We start from the raw sequence: 14101 nt of genomic DNA, 5'->3' as shown, positions 1-14101 counted from the left end.
AGAATACTCTCCAACAGTGATCATGTTTTAGCTGGTAAGGCAACTCAGAGTTTTAAGTGATCAAAGCTGCACAGCAAAAAAATAGTGGGGATGAGGCTGTAGGTCAGTGGCAGAGTACAGCAGAAAATCCCAGGTCCAGTCTCTGGCATCTCCAAATAGACCTGGAAAATCCCTGCCTGAAACCCTGGAGAGCTGCTGCCAGTCTGGACAATACTGACCTGGGCAGACTAATGCATAAGGTAGCTTCCTATATTCTGTGTTCAATGACTCTGCTGAGATTTGTACAAGTCATCCTGACTTGTAAAGCATACGTACTAAATGAAAGATCCAAAAAGAGAAAATAGCTGGCCAGGCAGTGTGAACAGGGGTGGGGTGGTTGCAAAATGTTTGATGATGATGATGATGATGATGATGATGATGATGATGATGAATATGCATATATTAATTAAATATTAATAATAGTTATATTCTGCTTTACTACAAAAAAATCGCAAAGCGGTTTACAGAGATATAAATAAATGGCTCCCTGTCCTAGAAGAATTCATAATCTAAAAGAGCAGCTTGCCAACTAGTGAGTTTGTGTCTGAGATGAGATATATGGTTTACTCTTCATATTCTTACACACTACCCTACATCAGTGAGGGGCGCATTCAAGAGGTTCCTTAAATATGATCCTATGGTTTTCTTTCTTCCCTTAAATGTATTTCGTTCATATCTTTTCCCTCTCCTGTTTCTCTCAGTCTACCTCCTTTTCCCACACAGGATTACAATACTGTCCTGACAGTATATTAGTAGTAGTCTAGTTTAGTAGCCTATTATGGAGATACTCCAAAGAAAAGAATGAAACTAACAGGATATTATCTGTCAAGCTAAAAAAAATTTGTTCACACCATCACATTTCAAAGCCAGTTTCAGACCATAAAATGCAGATCCCCGGAAGACATCCAAACTGTAGCTAATGAAGAGGCTGTCAAGAGTGGGGGGAAAAAAAGAATACATTTGATTGTCCTCAAATTTGGCAAAGAAGCCCTCACAAGGTATCTTACCTGTTCCAACATATCTTTGGCCAGATCCTCTTCCTCATCCATTTTCAAGATTGCCCACCGAATTTCTTCATTGGATAGTTTCAACCTTTAACAACATCAGTATTGTACCATTATTTGCTGTGCACCACTAGTTTGGACAATTCTAAAAGTTCAATATATTTTGGTTGGAAAAATTAGCCTTGGATCAATGGAAATGAACATAAACCGAAAGTTATAAACAGTGTTTTTTTTTACTTTAAGATAAAACAGACTCATTGCATTTCTTATATGTAGCCAAGACATGAATAGTCAATTTAATAAATACATCCACAACAGATCAATTTCACGTGAATTGTTTGTCTAGTGCAACAGATTCACACTGTTGGATCTTGAAGGAACTATGACATTGCTAGTTGCCTGCATGAAACATCGATGGAGATAAGCATGAATTATCAACTATGAGGCCTTTCAAAGTCTAATTTATAGTGTTGTTCAGAAAAAGAGGTGCAACGCAGGCCAATGGAACAGTTACAGAGAAACAATATGGAAGAAAGTGATATTTTCTGTATGGGATCATGGTTTTGGAATGGTGAATAAACAGTGCCAATGTTTAATTTTTATAGGCAGGAAACAGTGCTAAGTCTTATAGATTTAACATGTTTCAACACTGTCCAATAGAATCAGCAGCTGGAAGTTAAAATATGGAAGTTTTATGTTTGAATCTGTGCATTCAGCCAGTGACTGCTGGATGCTGCCCCAGTACAAGGGGTGGGGCCAGGTCAAAACACTGGAACAAGATATATGCAGAAGCCCAGCATTGGCCTGTATGCTTCATCGAAACTGTGCACTGAAGCATATAAGCAGGCTGATAGAGAGCCTCCACGATTATTCTTATTTTGACACTTTCCTTCATTTCAATATACACAATTCATACTGAATGGATAACAGTTGCTGTTTGACTATGGAAAAACATAAAACTCATCCTTCCAACTGGCATCGGTTTTAGCAGAGAAGCCAAAAGCTGAAGAGGCCATGGAGAACGAATTACCCTCTTAACATCCCAAGAGAAACTCCCTTCAATTCGAATGGCAGAACTATTAAGCAAGACACTTGGAGAAATATGCACTGCTCCTGGTTACGGTAATCAGCACTGTGGCCTCACCAAGGTTTCATTATTCTAGTCTCCATTTGGCACTCTTAAGAGTCTGATGACCATGAAGCATGAATTAGGACAAGAAAATTCAGGAAAATCCAAAACACCAAACTGTTTAGCTAACTCTGCCCAGCAACTACTGGAAACCTTGGCTTAGGTGACCTCCTCTCACACAAAATTACTGGACCCCATGCTAAGATACAACTCAACAAGGCTACATGAAAATCTATAAAGGAATACATGGAACTCCTTTAAGTATGTCTCAAGGATTACTGCAGATCCAATTAAATCTATGGTTGTCCAGCAGAGTCCCTTGCAGCTCACAGGAACAGCCTAAAAACAGGCTGTAATTCACACTACCACAAACACTTCCTGTGTTATTCACACATAACTAGAATCTGGATGAGCAACTAAGCCAAAGGGCTGTTAATCAAGTATTCTCATTATTGTTTCAAAAACTTCTGACCCGCCGTGTGGTGTATCTTAAAATAGCCAGCAGTAACATGAAGCAGATGTGTTGCTTTTTAAGCAAAAACAGGTGAATAGAAACCTAAAGCAGATCCCTAAAATCTTTCCACTCAGAAGAGGATGACTACTTGCCGGGGGAGGGGGTGTTGTTGGTTGTAATACAGATAACACATTAAAATATGATTATGGGCAGAAGAGGTGCACTAAATAAGTCATGTTTCAATGCTGGATGCATATCATCAGTGATTTTCCTACTAGTCTTAAAAGATCCAAATATAGACTTCTCCCACTGGAACTGACAAACCCTGGATTGCACGCATAATTCAAACCCCATCCTCTTTTCATATTCCTTTAACCAAAAACAAAGACAATGGAATAATAATTGCAGATTCTCTTAAAAACCCATTTCAATCTGGTTTCTGACCTGAGTTTGGAGCTGAAACTACCTTGGTCACTGTGTTTGACAATCTATTTTAGGAACTACACAGGACAGCACACCCCTTCTGGTTCTGCTAGATCTCTCAGAGGCATTTGATAACTTCTGTGCCATGTTTCAGGACTGAGATTGGGGGAAACAGTGTTGAACTACTCCGATTCCAACTGAAGGAGAGACCACAAAAGGTATTACAAGGGAACGATTGCTTGGCCCCATGGCCTCTGGTCTTTGGGGTCCCACAGGGTTCCATTTTGTCACCTATGCTGTTTAACATCCACATGGAACCACCCAGGGAGGCAGTTAGCATATTTGGGATTGAAGTGTCACCATTGCACATGCTCTTTCTACTCTGATTCCAAGGATTCAGTGGATGTTCTACTCTGGTGCTCAAAGCTGGGCTGAATATTCTGTAGAGATATCCTTTAGAGCTCTGGTCCCATCCCACTGGGATTCATTTCTCCAGAACTCTGCATCCCTGGCTTCCCACATCCTATGCTAATAGTTTCTTTTTGCCTGTTCATCAGGATCCCAGAATTGTACTGTAAAGTCCAAATATATTGACAATTTCTCTGACTTCTAGTTTTAGCCAGGGAAGTTCTTGAAGACCACAGAGGACAGAGAAGGCCTTTTCCTTCCTCTTCACCACCACAATAACTCAATAATGGAGTGAGAACAGCTAAATGTCTGGGTAATCTCCAAGCCAGACTGAAGCTGCATAGTTACCAAACAACTCCCAATATGATACTTGGGCTGCTTCCCCTTGCCTTGGCTCCCCTCAGGACACATAAATGATCCCTATTGACTACAGACTCATTCATCACTAATCCACCAGGACACCTCAGCTGATTTAACACCAGCAGACATCAAGCGGCTTATTGTTTGGCCAATGTATAGAACCAGAGAGGAGTTGAGCAAAAGGCAAGGCAATTTATTCTAAACATGCCTGGGAAATATGCTGTATTTTTAAATTTTATTTATTTGTATGAGTTGCCTTTCTTTGCTGGGGCTCTCTTATTTTTTTACATTAAAAGTGGCCATTGGCTCCGGTTAACACCTAGAAATCAGGTATAGAAAAAGGTCACTGGTCTTTAACTATCTACCATCAGAACAAAGAAGCTACATGCGACCCTGTTTTTTCTTTAAGTTGCTCTTCTCTCTCATAGAAGAGGATTGTTTCACAAGGGTTTGCAAGACAAAATACCAAGAGCTCCATCAATTTTCAGAACCTTGCTCTAAGATCTTGCTCATTCTTAGGCACACATGGAGAAGAAAGGAATATTTTATCTTCCAATCAATTGATTTGACTTGCCATAACATTAGGATGACATGTACTGAAACCAAGGGAAGTTCCAACATATAAGTCCCTCCACCAAAATTTATCAATGAGTCTTTATATAGAGACATAGGATTGGGGAAGGGATGCAATGAAGCTTTGCATATGCAGAGGCTTCTTTGTTTTTCCTGTGACAGGTAGCGCTCACCACATGTGTGCTAGATCACTGTGCCTAGGCCTGAATACTAATGGCTCAGTAATACACATAACACAGGTCCCCTGTCGTTCCTCCCTCCCCCTACAGAAGGCCTTGTCTGTTTTAAAAATTGGAGGGTTTACTGGGTTTACTGCTGGTTTCTTTTCATACCCTTTGTGGATCTTATGGGTTCCCTCTTGTGTGTCCCTAAGAAATAGCAGAATGAAGGAATTCTGGTGCTTGTAATCCTTGACAGAATATGTCACATAAAGTGGCAGGATTCTGCTCTCAAACTACGTTCAAGAGCATACTGGACAAACTCTCTGTGTGTGTGTGCGCATTCATTCAGAATGTAGCTTGTTCTATTCTAATATTGCTCCAACAAATCACACATGATCTAGACCCCTCATATAATTTCAGGAAAATACATGGTGACAGGGCACGGTCGGGACTCTGAAGGCAGCAATAATAAAAATGCTCCCTATCTGTGTACCACCTTTTGAACATGTAAAGCACTTTACATGTATTACCTTGATGAAACTGTTATGTCAATTCTATACAGAAAGTAAATATTGTTATCCCCATATTCCAATTGGGGAACTGAGGTTGATATGGAGTACCTTGCCTAAGGCCACCTGGTAAGTTTGTGACACAGGCGAAATTTGAGAAAGTCCTGTTCACAGCTCAGCCTCATAGCCACTATGTCACACCTACTCGATTGTTCACTTGTTAAATCCGAGCAGGTAGGTCTGACTCAGTGTCTGGGTGAGAAATCAACTGGGAACCCTATGTGCATTACCTTGAATTCCATGAAGAAAGAAATAATAAATAGAAATAAATAGGAAGCCATCTCAGACCTGCATATGCTGATAAAATCAAGTGATACAGACTTCCTGGGACAGTGCACTTTACTCTGTGGAGAGGAATCACATGGTTGAATGTTCTCTCCTTGTTAAAAACAAAAAACAAAAATCCCTGAATATAGAAAAAGTAGCCTGTCAGAGACATGGTTCATATGTATATCCTTTTTGACAGGCTACTTTTCAATATTCAGAGCTTCCGAGAAAAGAGCAGAGTCCTACTTCCAAGTGATAACAGAGTGAATTTTCCATGCATAGGGTTTGATGAGAGTCCTAAACATTTTTGTCCTTAGGTATCTATATCTATGTATGAGAAGTAACCCTTAAAGTCAGGGCCTAGGAGAAGGGGGTAAAGGGGGTAATTTGTACCCGGGCCCAGGGTCAAAAGGGGGGCCCAGGAGTCAGAGGGGGCCCAGAAATTTCTAGGGATTCGACATTTTCCTATCTACTCAGACTTGTTGCCCACATGGGATGCTGGGGACACTACCATGACGGGGGATTCTGGAGACACTACTGATGGCACATGGGTGGGTAGACCTGGGCTCCAAAGACTTTTCCAGCTGTCTCTACCCTCCCCCCACCCTGCTTCGCCCCTCCCTGCCCCTATTCTGCCCACCCGTCACCACCCTCCCCTGCTCTGTTTCACTGCTCCCCCTTTGCAAAGGGGCCCAAAAGAAACTTGGTACCCCCTGATAAAATTCCTCTCACAGGCCCTGCTTAAAGTACTGACAAACGAACATAGGAGATCTTGAAAAACAGTTGTGCCTTCATGGTAATCGTGGGAGAAGAAAATTTTTAGAATTTAATCCTAAAGGCCCAGGCAAGCAACACAGAGGTTAAAAGAACAAGCAGTATAATCTCTCATATCTTCTGCTACTGTTTCCACACCTGCATTACAATGCATAATATAAGAATAAACGCCAGCTTGTTTACTGCAAGGTTTTGGGAGCACAATTTTCATCAGTTCCCATGGACCACTTCAAACTACAAAGACAAGCTGGGTAAAGCAAAAAAGAGCGTCAAATTGCCAACTAACTTAATGCATTCTTAACGTTCCCAATTTGTTATAGCTGAGTTCATCTTACAGAGAAAAGCAGGCTTGTAGCCAGAATTTGACAGACTGCTGAAAGGGACCAAAGCGTCCATGGAGCAAGTGGTATGTGAATCATATCATAGCTATTTAACAAAAACGGCACTATTTTCCTGTGTTAAAACACTTCCTTGTTTCAGCCCATTATGAATGACTAAGCAGAGGGGGTCAGAGACAAGAATATAGGGGTTGAGAAAAAGGACAAAAATGTCACTGGGACTTAATACCTTGTCTCTGACTCTTTGGCACTGTGCCTGCAAAGACTATTTAGTAAGAGGGATAAAGCTCCAACACATTACTTTTGGGTCCTTTCCAGACTGTAGGGCAGGAGAAAATTCAGACTTTACCATTTGAGATAAAACAACAGTAGCATGATATAGGCTAGAAGGTAAAGATCTTATCACATGATGGATTAAGGAGAAAAGGGTAAAACCTTTTCGCAGCATACTGCTGGTGGAGTAAGGAAACATGAATTGCTGACACCTTTTCAAAGCAAAGGCCTAGGAGAGGGGGGTAAAGGGGGTAATTTCTACCCAGGCCCAGGCTCAAAAAGGGGGCCCAGGAGCCAAAGGAGGGGGCCCAGAAATGTCCTGGGATCTTACATTTTCCTATCTACTCAGACATGTTGCTGTCACAAGATGCTGGAGATAATACCATGAGCTGCAGCTACTGACAAGCCATATATGTAGGGTTAAGGAATGCAGACATGACACTCTTTAACACAGTGCCAAATCTGGGAGGCAACTAAAGTAGCTCTTTGGCTCGTGGATCTGCTTACCATGGAGTGTATAGGAGCTCAGCAACTCAGTCGCAAGACTACAGTTGCTGCAGAAGCAAGTTTTGGTGCACACAGGACACTTTCCATTCTAGTGTGAACTTAAATATGATGATGCTCATTTTCTGCATGATTTTCTATATTTGAAAGATTTTAGAGAGACTTAGGAGTATTTGGTATTACTGTATCTAGCTGCCAATGCCACAAGGGTAGGTAGACCTGCTTTGTTTCACTCCTCCCCCTTTGCAAAGGGACTCAAAAGAAACTTCGTACCCCCTGATAAAATTCCTCTCTGAGGCCCTGTTCAAAGATATCTAGTTCCATACATTCCCGTACTGGAGAGGAAGCCCGTTATCACATGTGTAGCATAAAGACTTTTTGTAAAAGGTCTGAAAACTTGCAAAAGAATATTTGGGATGAGACAGTCCTTCAGGTACCCTGATCACAAGCTATACTGTGCTTTAAAGGTAATTACCAGAACCTTGAATTGAACCAGGAGCCAGTACAGTTGGGAAAACAATAGTATGACACAATGAAAAAGGTATTTTACAAAGCGAGCAGCAGGTAAAGCACCCCAGTTATTATTTTTTTCTTTAAGACAGAAAAACGGATTGATCATTTCTCCAAATGGAGTTGGCAGGAAGGGGAAAGTATGACACACCAACAAAATATTGCTGTATACCCACTAAAAAACAACAAGGCCATTTGTGTTCAATGGATACACAAAGAAAAAGTCATATATACTCTCAGCAACAATTGAGGCAAGCATATGCAATCTTTTGCAAAAACAATCATTTGGAAAGTATACACGGGAAAGCACACATCTGTAGAGTGGACAAGATCATAGGTGCTGCTAGGAAAGTATCCTACTCACCTAGTATCACTTAGTGTAAGTAGCATTAATTGTTTAAGCAGAAGGGGTGTCAAACCCCTGGAGGGGGTTGAAGGGTCTCCGGTCAGAAAGGGGTCAGACTCACCCTGTGACAGGTCCCTGGGGTGAGGCTGAGCGGCCTCAGGGCCAAAGGGGGGGGGTTTAGATTCACCCAGGTCCCCCACTTTGGCTTACAAGGTAGCCTTGGACTCACAGGCGTGCAGCCTTCCTCCCAGCTGTTAGCCTTGCCAGGCTCCCCTTTCATTATTGGCCTCCCCTGCCATTATGGAGCTCCTGGCCCCACCTCTCTCTCTCAGAATAGCCACACCCGGCCCATTAGCCCAGCTGGTCCTGGGGCTACCCTTGCCCTGCTGCAGGTGTTGGTGGGGGCTTACGACCTGCTCTAATGGAGCCACCACCTTTCTTGCCTCTTGCCCCTTCCTGTCTCCAGGCTCCCTTCCAGTCCCTGCTGCGGTGCGGGACACCCCCACAGTGGCTGTGGCCGGTGGCATCATCCCCAGGAGCAGCCTTGGCCCGCCGGGGTACTCCCTTGCTCGCCCTCCCCCGCTGGAGCTGGCTGCGAGGCACATCCTCGCCCTCCCTGGGTTGCTGTGGGCGGGGCGTGACTCAGCTGCCAGTCAAGCTACCCCGACCACCCCATTGCAGACGCAGGCAGAGGAGCCTCCCCAGGAGTCGCCATAGCTGGGGGGCGGTGCACCCGTCAGCGGAGCCACTCCAGCCACGGTGTTGTGGCCATGGGGAGAGGTGTCGCCTCTGGGGTCGCTACAGGCGAGGCACAATGCAGCCGCCGGTGGGGCTGCTTCGGCCGTGGGGCCACTGCTGCAGGGAGGGTCACCTTGCCGGGGGTTGCTCCTTTCCCCGCTCTCGCCTCTCTGCCAGCCCTGCTTGCCTGCCAGGGTGCCTGGTGGGGCTCACCCACCTCCCAGCTCTTGCCTGCCTGGCAGCCCTGCTCGCCTGCCTGGGCGCTTGGTGGGATTCGCCCTCCTCCCTCCGTGGGCTTTGCCTGCCTGACCTCTGTCCCCCCAGCCTCTCTAGGTAAGACAGGGGCTGGCCCAGCAGCAAGCCCCTGACAGGAGGCAAGAGGAAGCAATGAACAAATTAGGGAACCTATTTGCTGAATGTATATCAAACTAAGCATGAGCAGAATGTCAGAGAATTCAGAAATGTATCAAGGTGCTGATTTTAAGGTCAAATGGGAGGCCTATTAAAATGATGTACATTTTGGGGAGGATATTATCATAACAGACCCCATTAATCTGCTTTTAGCTTCCATATCTTATTGACAAGTGCCCGCTATTGCTCTGAAGTCTGCCAAGGATGCAGAATCCATTATTCCCCACCCCGAAAGCTGTGCAACATGGTAAGTCATTACAAGGTGATGCCTCATTTTTAATTTCAGGTTGTCTGGCTTTGGCTTCTATGCTCTGGCCCTCATTAAGTCGTCCTATGTTAAAATACATGAGCCTGCCTGGCAATCTGATATATGGAGAGTTAAGTAGAGCACACACTGTGCTGATAGAGATTTCAGACAGGATATCTCCACATGGCATGCTTAATTGAGCAAGAGAGCTCACTGCACACTGAACCAAAAGTAAAGCCTTCAGAGATTCTAATTTAAAAAAAGAAACTCTCTTCCTTGATGCTTCCTCCCTCAGGGTATAGAGTTCATGACCTAGTGTTTTCTATTCATTGCACTTCACACGTGCCATGTCAACCTTCCTCAACTCTTCCCCTTGAGAGAGTAGTTTGATAGCCTACATTCTGTTAAAGAGAATAAAAACAGAGTTATTGGAAGTTACTATAAAAGCGGCTCCTGCTCATGCAGTAGGCCCAAGATGGAACTGGCAGCTTCAGCTGCTTCAGCTTAAAAGAAAAATCTAAAAGGAGTCTTGTTCTCGGTCAGCCCAAAGGCACAAACTGTGACTCTACCCCACTGGGTCAGGCAACTGAGGGTCCAATCCAGTGCTATGTGCACTGGCTTACTCTCAGTGTGTACTATCACGGGCCCAGTGTCAGAGCTAGCCCAGCACGAGCCTGCGATGGGCTAGTTCCGGTGCTGGGCTTGCATTCCACCACCTGGCAGCTTGCCTGAACTGCCAGGTGGTGGAGGGTGGGAGCAGGGAGAGGGTGGGGAGGAGATGTGGCGGGGGAGGGAACGGGGCGGGAGGGAGATGAGACTGGCAGAGTTTAGCTGTACTGGATCCTGAGCCACCACGGAATCAAGTAGCCCCACTGTGAGGCTACTTCCTTTAGCTGGGGGAAGAGGATGAAAGTCCCCTACATCTGAGGAGCTGCCGTGGGCTGCCAGGCACATGTTGGATGCCACAGTAGCCATTTTGGCACCGTGGCAGCCTCACACACTGGGCAGCTCAAGATTGGGCTGTGACTCACCCCAAGATTCAATATCTATCACATTAAATACTCAAACTCAATGTGATTATTTCCTCTGAATTCTGTGAATTTGGATGCCAAAAATCTTTTCAGGAGGGATCCTGCATAAGCAGCTTCAATTCAGAAGGTATATGTCTGTGCATCAGTTTTAGACAACCCACGTGAGTCTGAATTGCATTTCATTTTGTGAGAATTTCTTTTTTTGTTTAAACAGACAAGTGGAGATAAATTCAGAGGAACTTTTTTGTTCTTCCTTCTGACAGCAACAGTAAAGGAACAAAATGAAGAGAAAATTTGAGGTAAAGTTTTTGTGTTTTAAAGTTCAGCTTATTTGTAATACAGCAGAGCAGGAAACACACACACACACACACACACACACACACACCTTTAAAAAAAACTAATAATAAAACAAAAGTATAAACTGAGGTAAAGATTTCTTTTTTCCATTGAATAAGGTGAGAGAGAGAAGGGCAAGCTAGAGGCATTCCCATAGCAATCCTGAGGCAGCAGTTGAAATGAGAGACTGGGTGTTCTTCCCACCTTCAGAGCACATGATGTGCGTGGTGTTCCACCATCTCAAGAGCATGGGAAGAAGGTTCAACAAAGCTCTGGGAGCTTCCAGGTTCAACGCTGCATATCAGCAGAATTCCATGTTTGCACAATTATGAAGAAGCTTATTTTAGAATCATTTAGAATGTCACCTTGGGTGCCAACAATCAGCTCTTTTGACTTCTTGACATAACATTCAGCAATGTATTTCTTCCTCAAGAAGCTCCATGTTTAAGAAAATGATTTGTGTTAGGGGCCTGAGGGGAAGTCATGGGCTCCTGCTGGCCATTGGGGTCCCTGTCAGTATAGTCTGTGTAGGGTTTTCCAGGAGACACCCACCTGGTTTGTCTCCCTCTTCTTCCCTGGGCCTCTGAGAAAAGGCAGGGAGGGGGTGAACAGCACCCTACTCCTCCTCAGCCTCAGGGCCTTCTCCAGCCTCCTGGACCCTTTCTTTCAGTCAGCCTCCAGGCCTCAATTGGCCCCTTCTCATCCATGGCCCACTACTTATATGCACCTGGCCTTGGCTAGTCCCTTCTGCCCTTCCAGGTTCCACCTTCACTGTCTGGTTTCCCTCTGTCCTATGCTTCCTCTTCCAGGGGATGGGAAGGCTCCCGCAGGTACTTGCTGCAGGATGAGAATGCTCAGGCTAATACCTGCAGCATAGGCCTATGAGCTCTGGTCAACTGGCCAATAGCCCTGCCCAGCTGAGGCCTTCCCAGCCCCTTCTGGCATGTACCCAGACCTAGGCTCACCAGGCAGGCTTCCCCCAAGGCTGATAAGTCCAGTGCTGGACAATTTGTAAACAGCAATTAGTTTGGTGTGGTTTTTTCCACCCAGTACTGGTAAAGAAATGCTAAGAAAAAAATATTTAGCCATCAACTACAACTTTCTAGAAGCTAACAGCTGTTCAACATAGCACCTTGAGTGATTGCTCAAAGGTGCTTCATAAATAGGAATATTATCATAATTTAAACACACACTGGTTGTTGTATGTGAAAGTTTGTGGAAAACTGTGTGAACATGAACATGCATGAGACACCAATTCTCTGTGTGCTTGAGAGCAAAAATACATATTTGAAAGCAGAATACATGATGTGCAGAAATGCACTGCTTTTAAATTACTAGGAAAGACAGAATGTTGAAAAAGAGAAAAGTAGCTATGAAGGAAAGCTACAAATTCATCTCAGCATCAACTCAGGGCAGCAAGAAAACTCATTTTCCTCTGCCCTGGTTAATCCCTTCTCCCGCAGTCTTGTTAAAGGAAAGGCAGAGAGAAAGAGGGATAGTTACTTATTTCCCATTCCAGCTAGCTTTTGGCTTCTTCAACCCTATGAAATATGAGCCTTGCCTGACCCTTTCTAAGACAGTGTTAGTAAAACAAAAACATTTCAAGTAGTGGAGGGGGAAAAAATCCTCTGTGCAGCCATTTTACTTTAAAGGGCATGACAGTGTAGAGTAAACAGAGGGGGAATAAACTGCAAGGATATATGCAAAGTTACAGTCAATTGGAAGCAGCTGTTGGGAAAAGCAAGAGGGGAACCTGAACGTAAAGTGGCGATATTCAGGATTTCACGAGGTACACTCAGTTTACACATCTGCATTTTCACAATGTCAGCCTCATTCCAAACTGTGTTACAAAAAGGGTTTGAGAAAAGGCAGGAAAAAATGCCATCCATCCCCTGGCTGCAGTTGTCAAGACTTAGTGGTCACTTGAAGAAGATATAGAGGAAGCAAAATGAGCCATGAGATGAGGGATATTGTTGCTTTATTATTGCCTGCATTCCCTCTTGAAGGCATTTAAGCTGCCCTTGGGAGAAGCATGGATCAAGCCACTAAGGTTAAAGGAATGCTATATCAGACAACCATTGCCAAAAAATAGTCTCTCTCATCTCACAGCACACTGACAATGTGTTAAAAGTGTCGCCATCAGTATCTTTTTTACAACTGACAAGGCACGCCAGGTTGCTGGTGGGGGACTCACGCCCCCAATGACCCTATTAATAAACAAATCTCCCCAAACCACCACGGCCACCTGCTGACCATTTATGGCACAGCAGTGTGCCATGACAATGATTAAAAATTGCTGCGTTAAAAACAACAAATTTGTCTCTAGAGCAGTGATTTTCAGCCTTTTTCATCTCAGGGCACACTGATGAGGTGCGAAAATTGTCAAGGAACACCATTACCTTTTTGATAATTGACAAGGCACACCATGCTGCTGCTGGGGGGGGCCTAACATCCCTTGATGACTCTCCCACAAATTCCTGCGGCACACCTGCAGACCATTCATGGCACACTGGTTGAAAATTGCTGCTCTAGAGGAAGGATTTTTAAGTCAACAGTTTTGCGCTGTAAGATGGGCTTAAAACAATTCTCTGTAAGAAGTTTCACAGCCAGCGATGGAGTGCAGCAGCTTTGCCAGTGTGATTGTTATTCTTTCTTATTCCAACCCAGCCATGGAGCAACAGATGGCCTTGGGGAACTCTCTCTCTCTACCCCTGAAGAAGAGCGCAACTTGTATTATGTACATGGGGGATTTTTAAAAGTTTAATGAAGTTCATATTTCTTGCACTGTGATTTTGTTCTTTCCCCCCCTTTGCACCCACAGCATCTCTACTAATTAGACTCAACCTTTCTAAAAATGGAACAGACAGTTTCGTCTCCACAAGCAACTCAGTCCCAGGTTTGCCTACTACTGCAAAACAGCAAGGGGTCAGCTACCTACAAATACACGCCAAAACTGTGAATGCACCATCTGTTTATACACTGCAGACTTCAAGTGCAAATAAAGCATTTGCATACAATTATTTTTGCTCATTGTTGCAAATAATGAGGTAGAACAAATAATCTTAAAGAGTGGAATGAAACACTTGTTTATAATGAAGTGAACAAAATACAGAGAAATCATTACACATCATTTAACAGAGACGACATTTTTTAATGACACTGATACCCCATAAGGAAAAAGACTTTAGGCACTCACAATTCATAGC

The 14101-nt window shown here is 44.0% G+C and overlaps 1 protein-coding gene across 6 annotated transcripts in view; it reads right to left on the bottom strand.

Annotated features, from left to right (window-relative positions):
* The window catches only part of DAAM2 (dishevelled associated activator of morphogenesis 2), a 247532-nt gene that overhangs the window by 37417 nt on the left and 196014 nt on the right, over positions 1-14101 (bottom strand). For all 6 annotated transcript variants that reach the window (XM_066618643.1, XM_066618647.1, XM_066618644.1 and 3 more), the window contains one exon: positions 1047-1131. In XM_066618643.1, the coding sequence (XP_066474740.1) occupies positions 1047-1131 (85 nt within the window). The remainder of the gene's footprint in view (positions 1-1046; positions 1132-14101) is intronic.

The sequence above is a fragment of the Tiliqua scincoides genome, chromosome 1 (genome assembly GCF_035046505.1).
Source record: "Tiliqua scincoides isolate rTilSci1 chromosome 1, rTilSci1.hap2, whole genome shotgun sequence".
Lineage (NCBI taxonomy): Eukaryota > Metazoa > Chordata > Lepidosauria > Squamata > Scincidae > Tiliqua > Tiliqua scincoides.
Note: the sequence above shows the minus strand (reverse complement) of the source record. Positions and strands in the feature narration are given on the sequence as shown.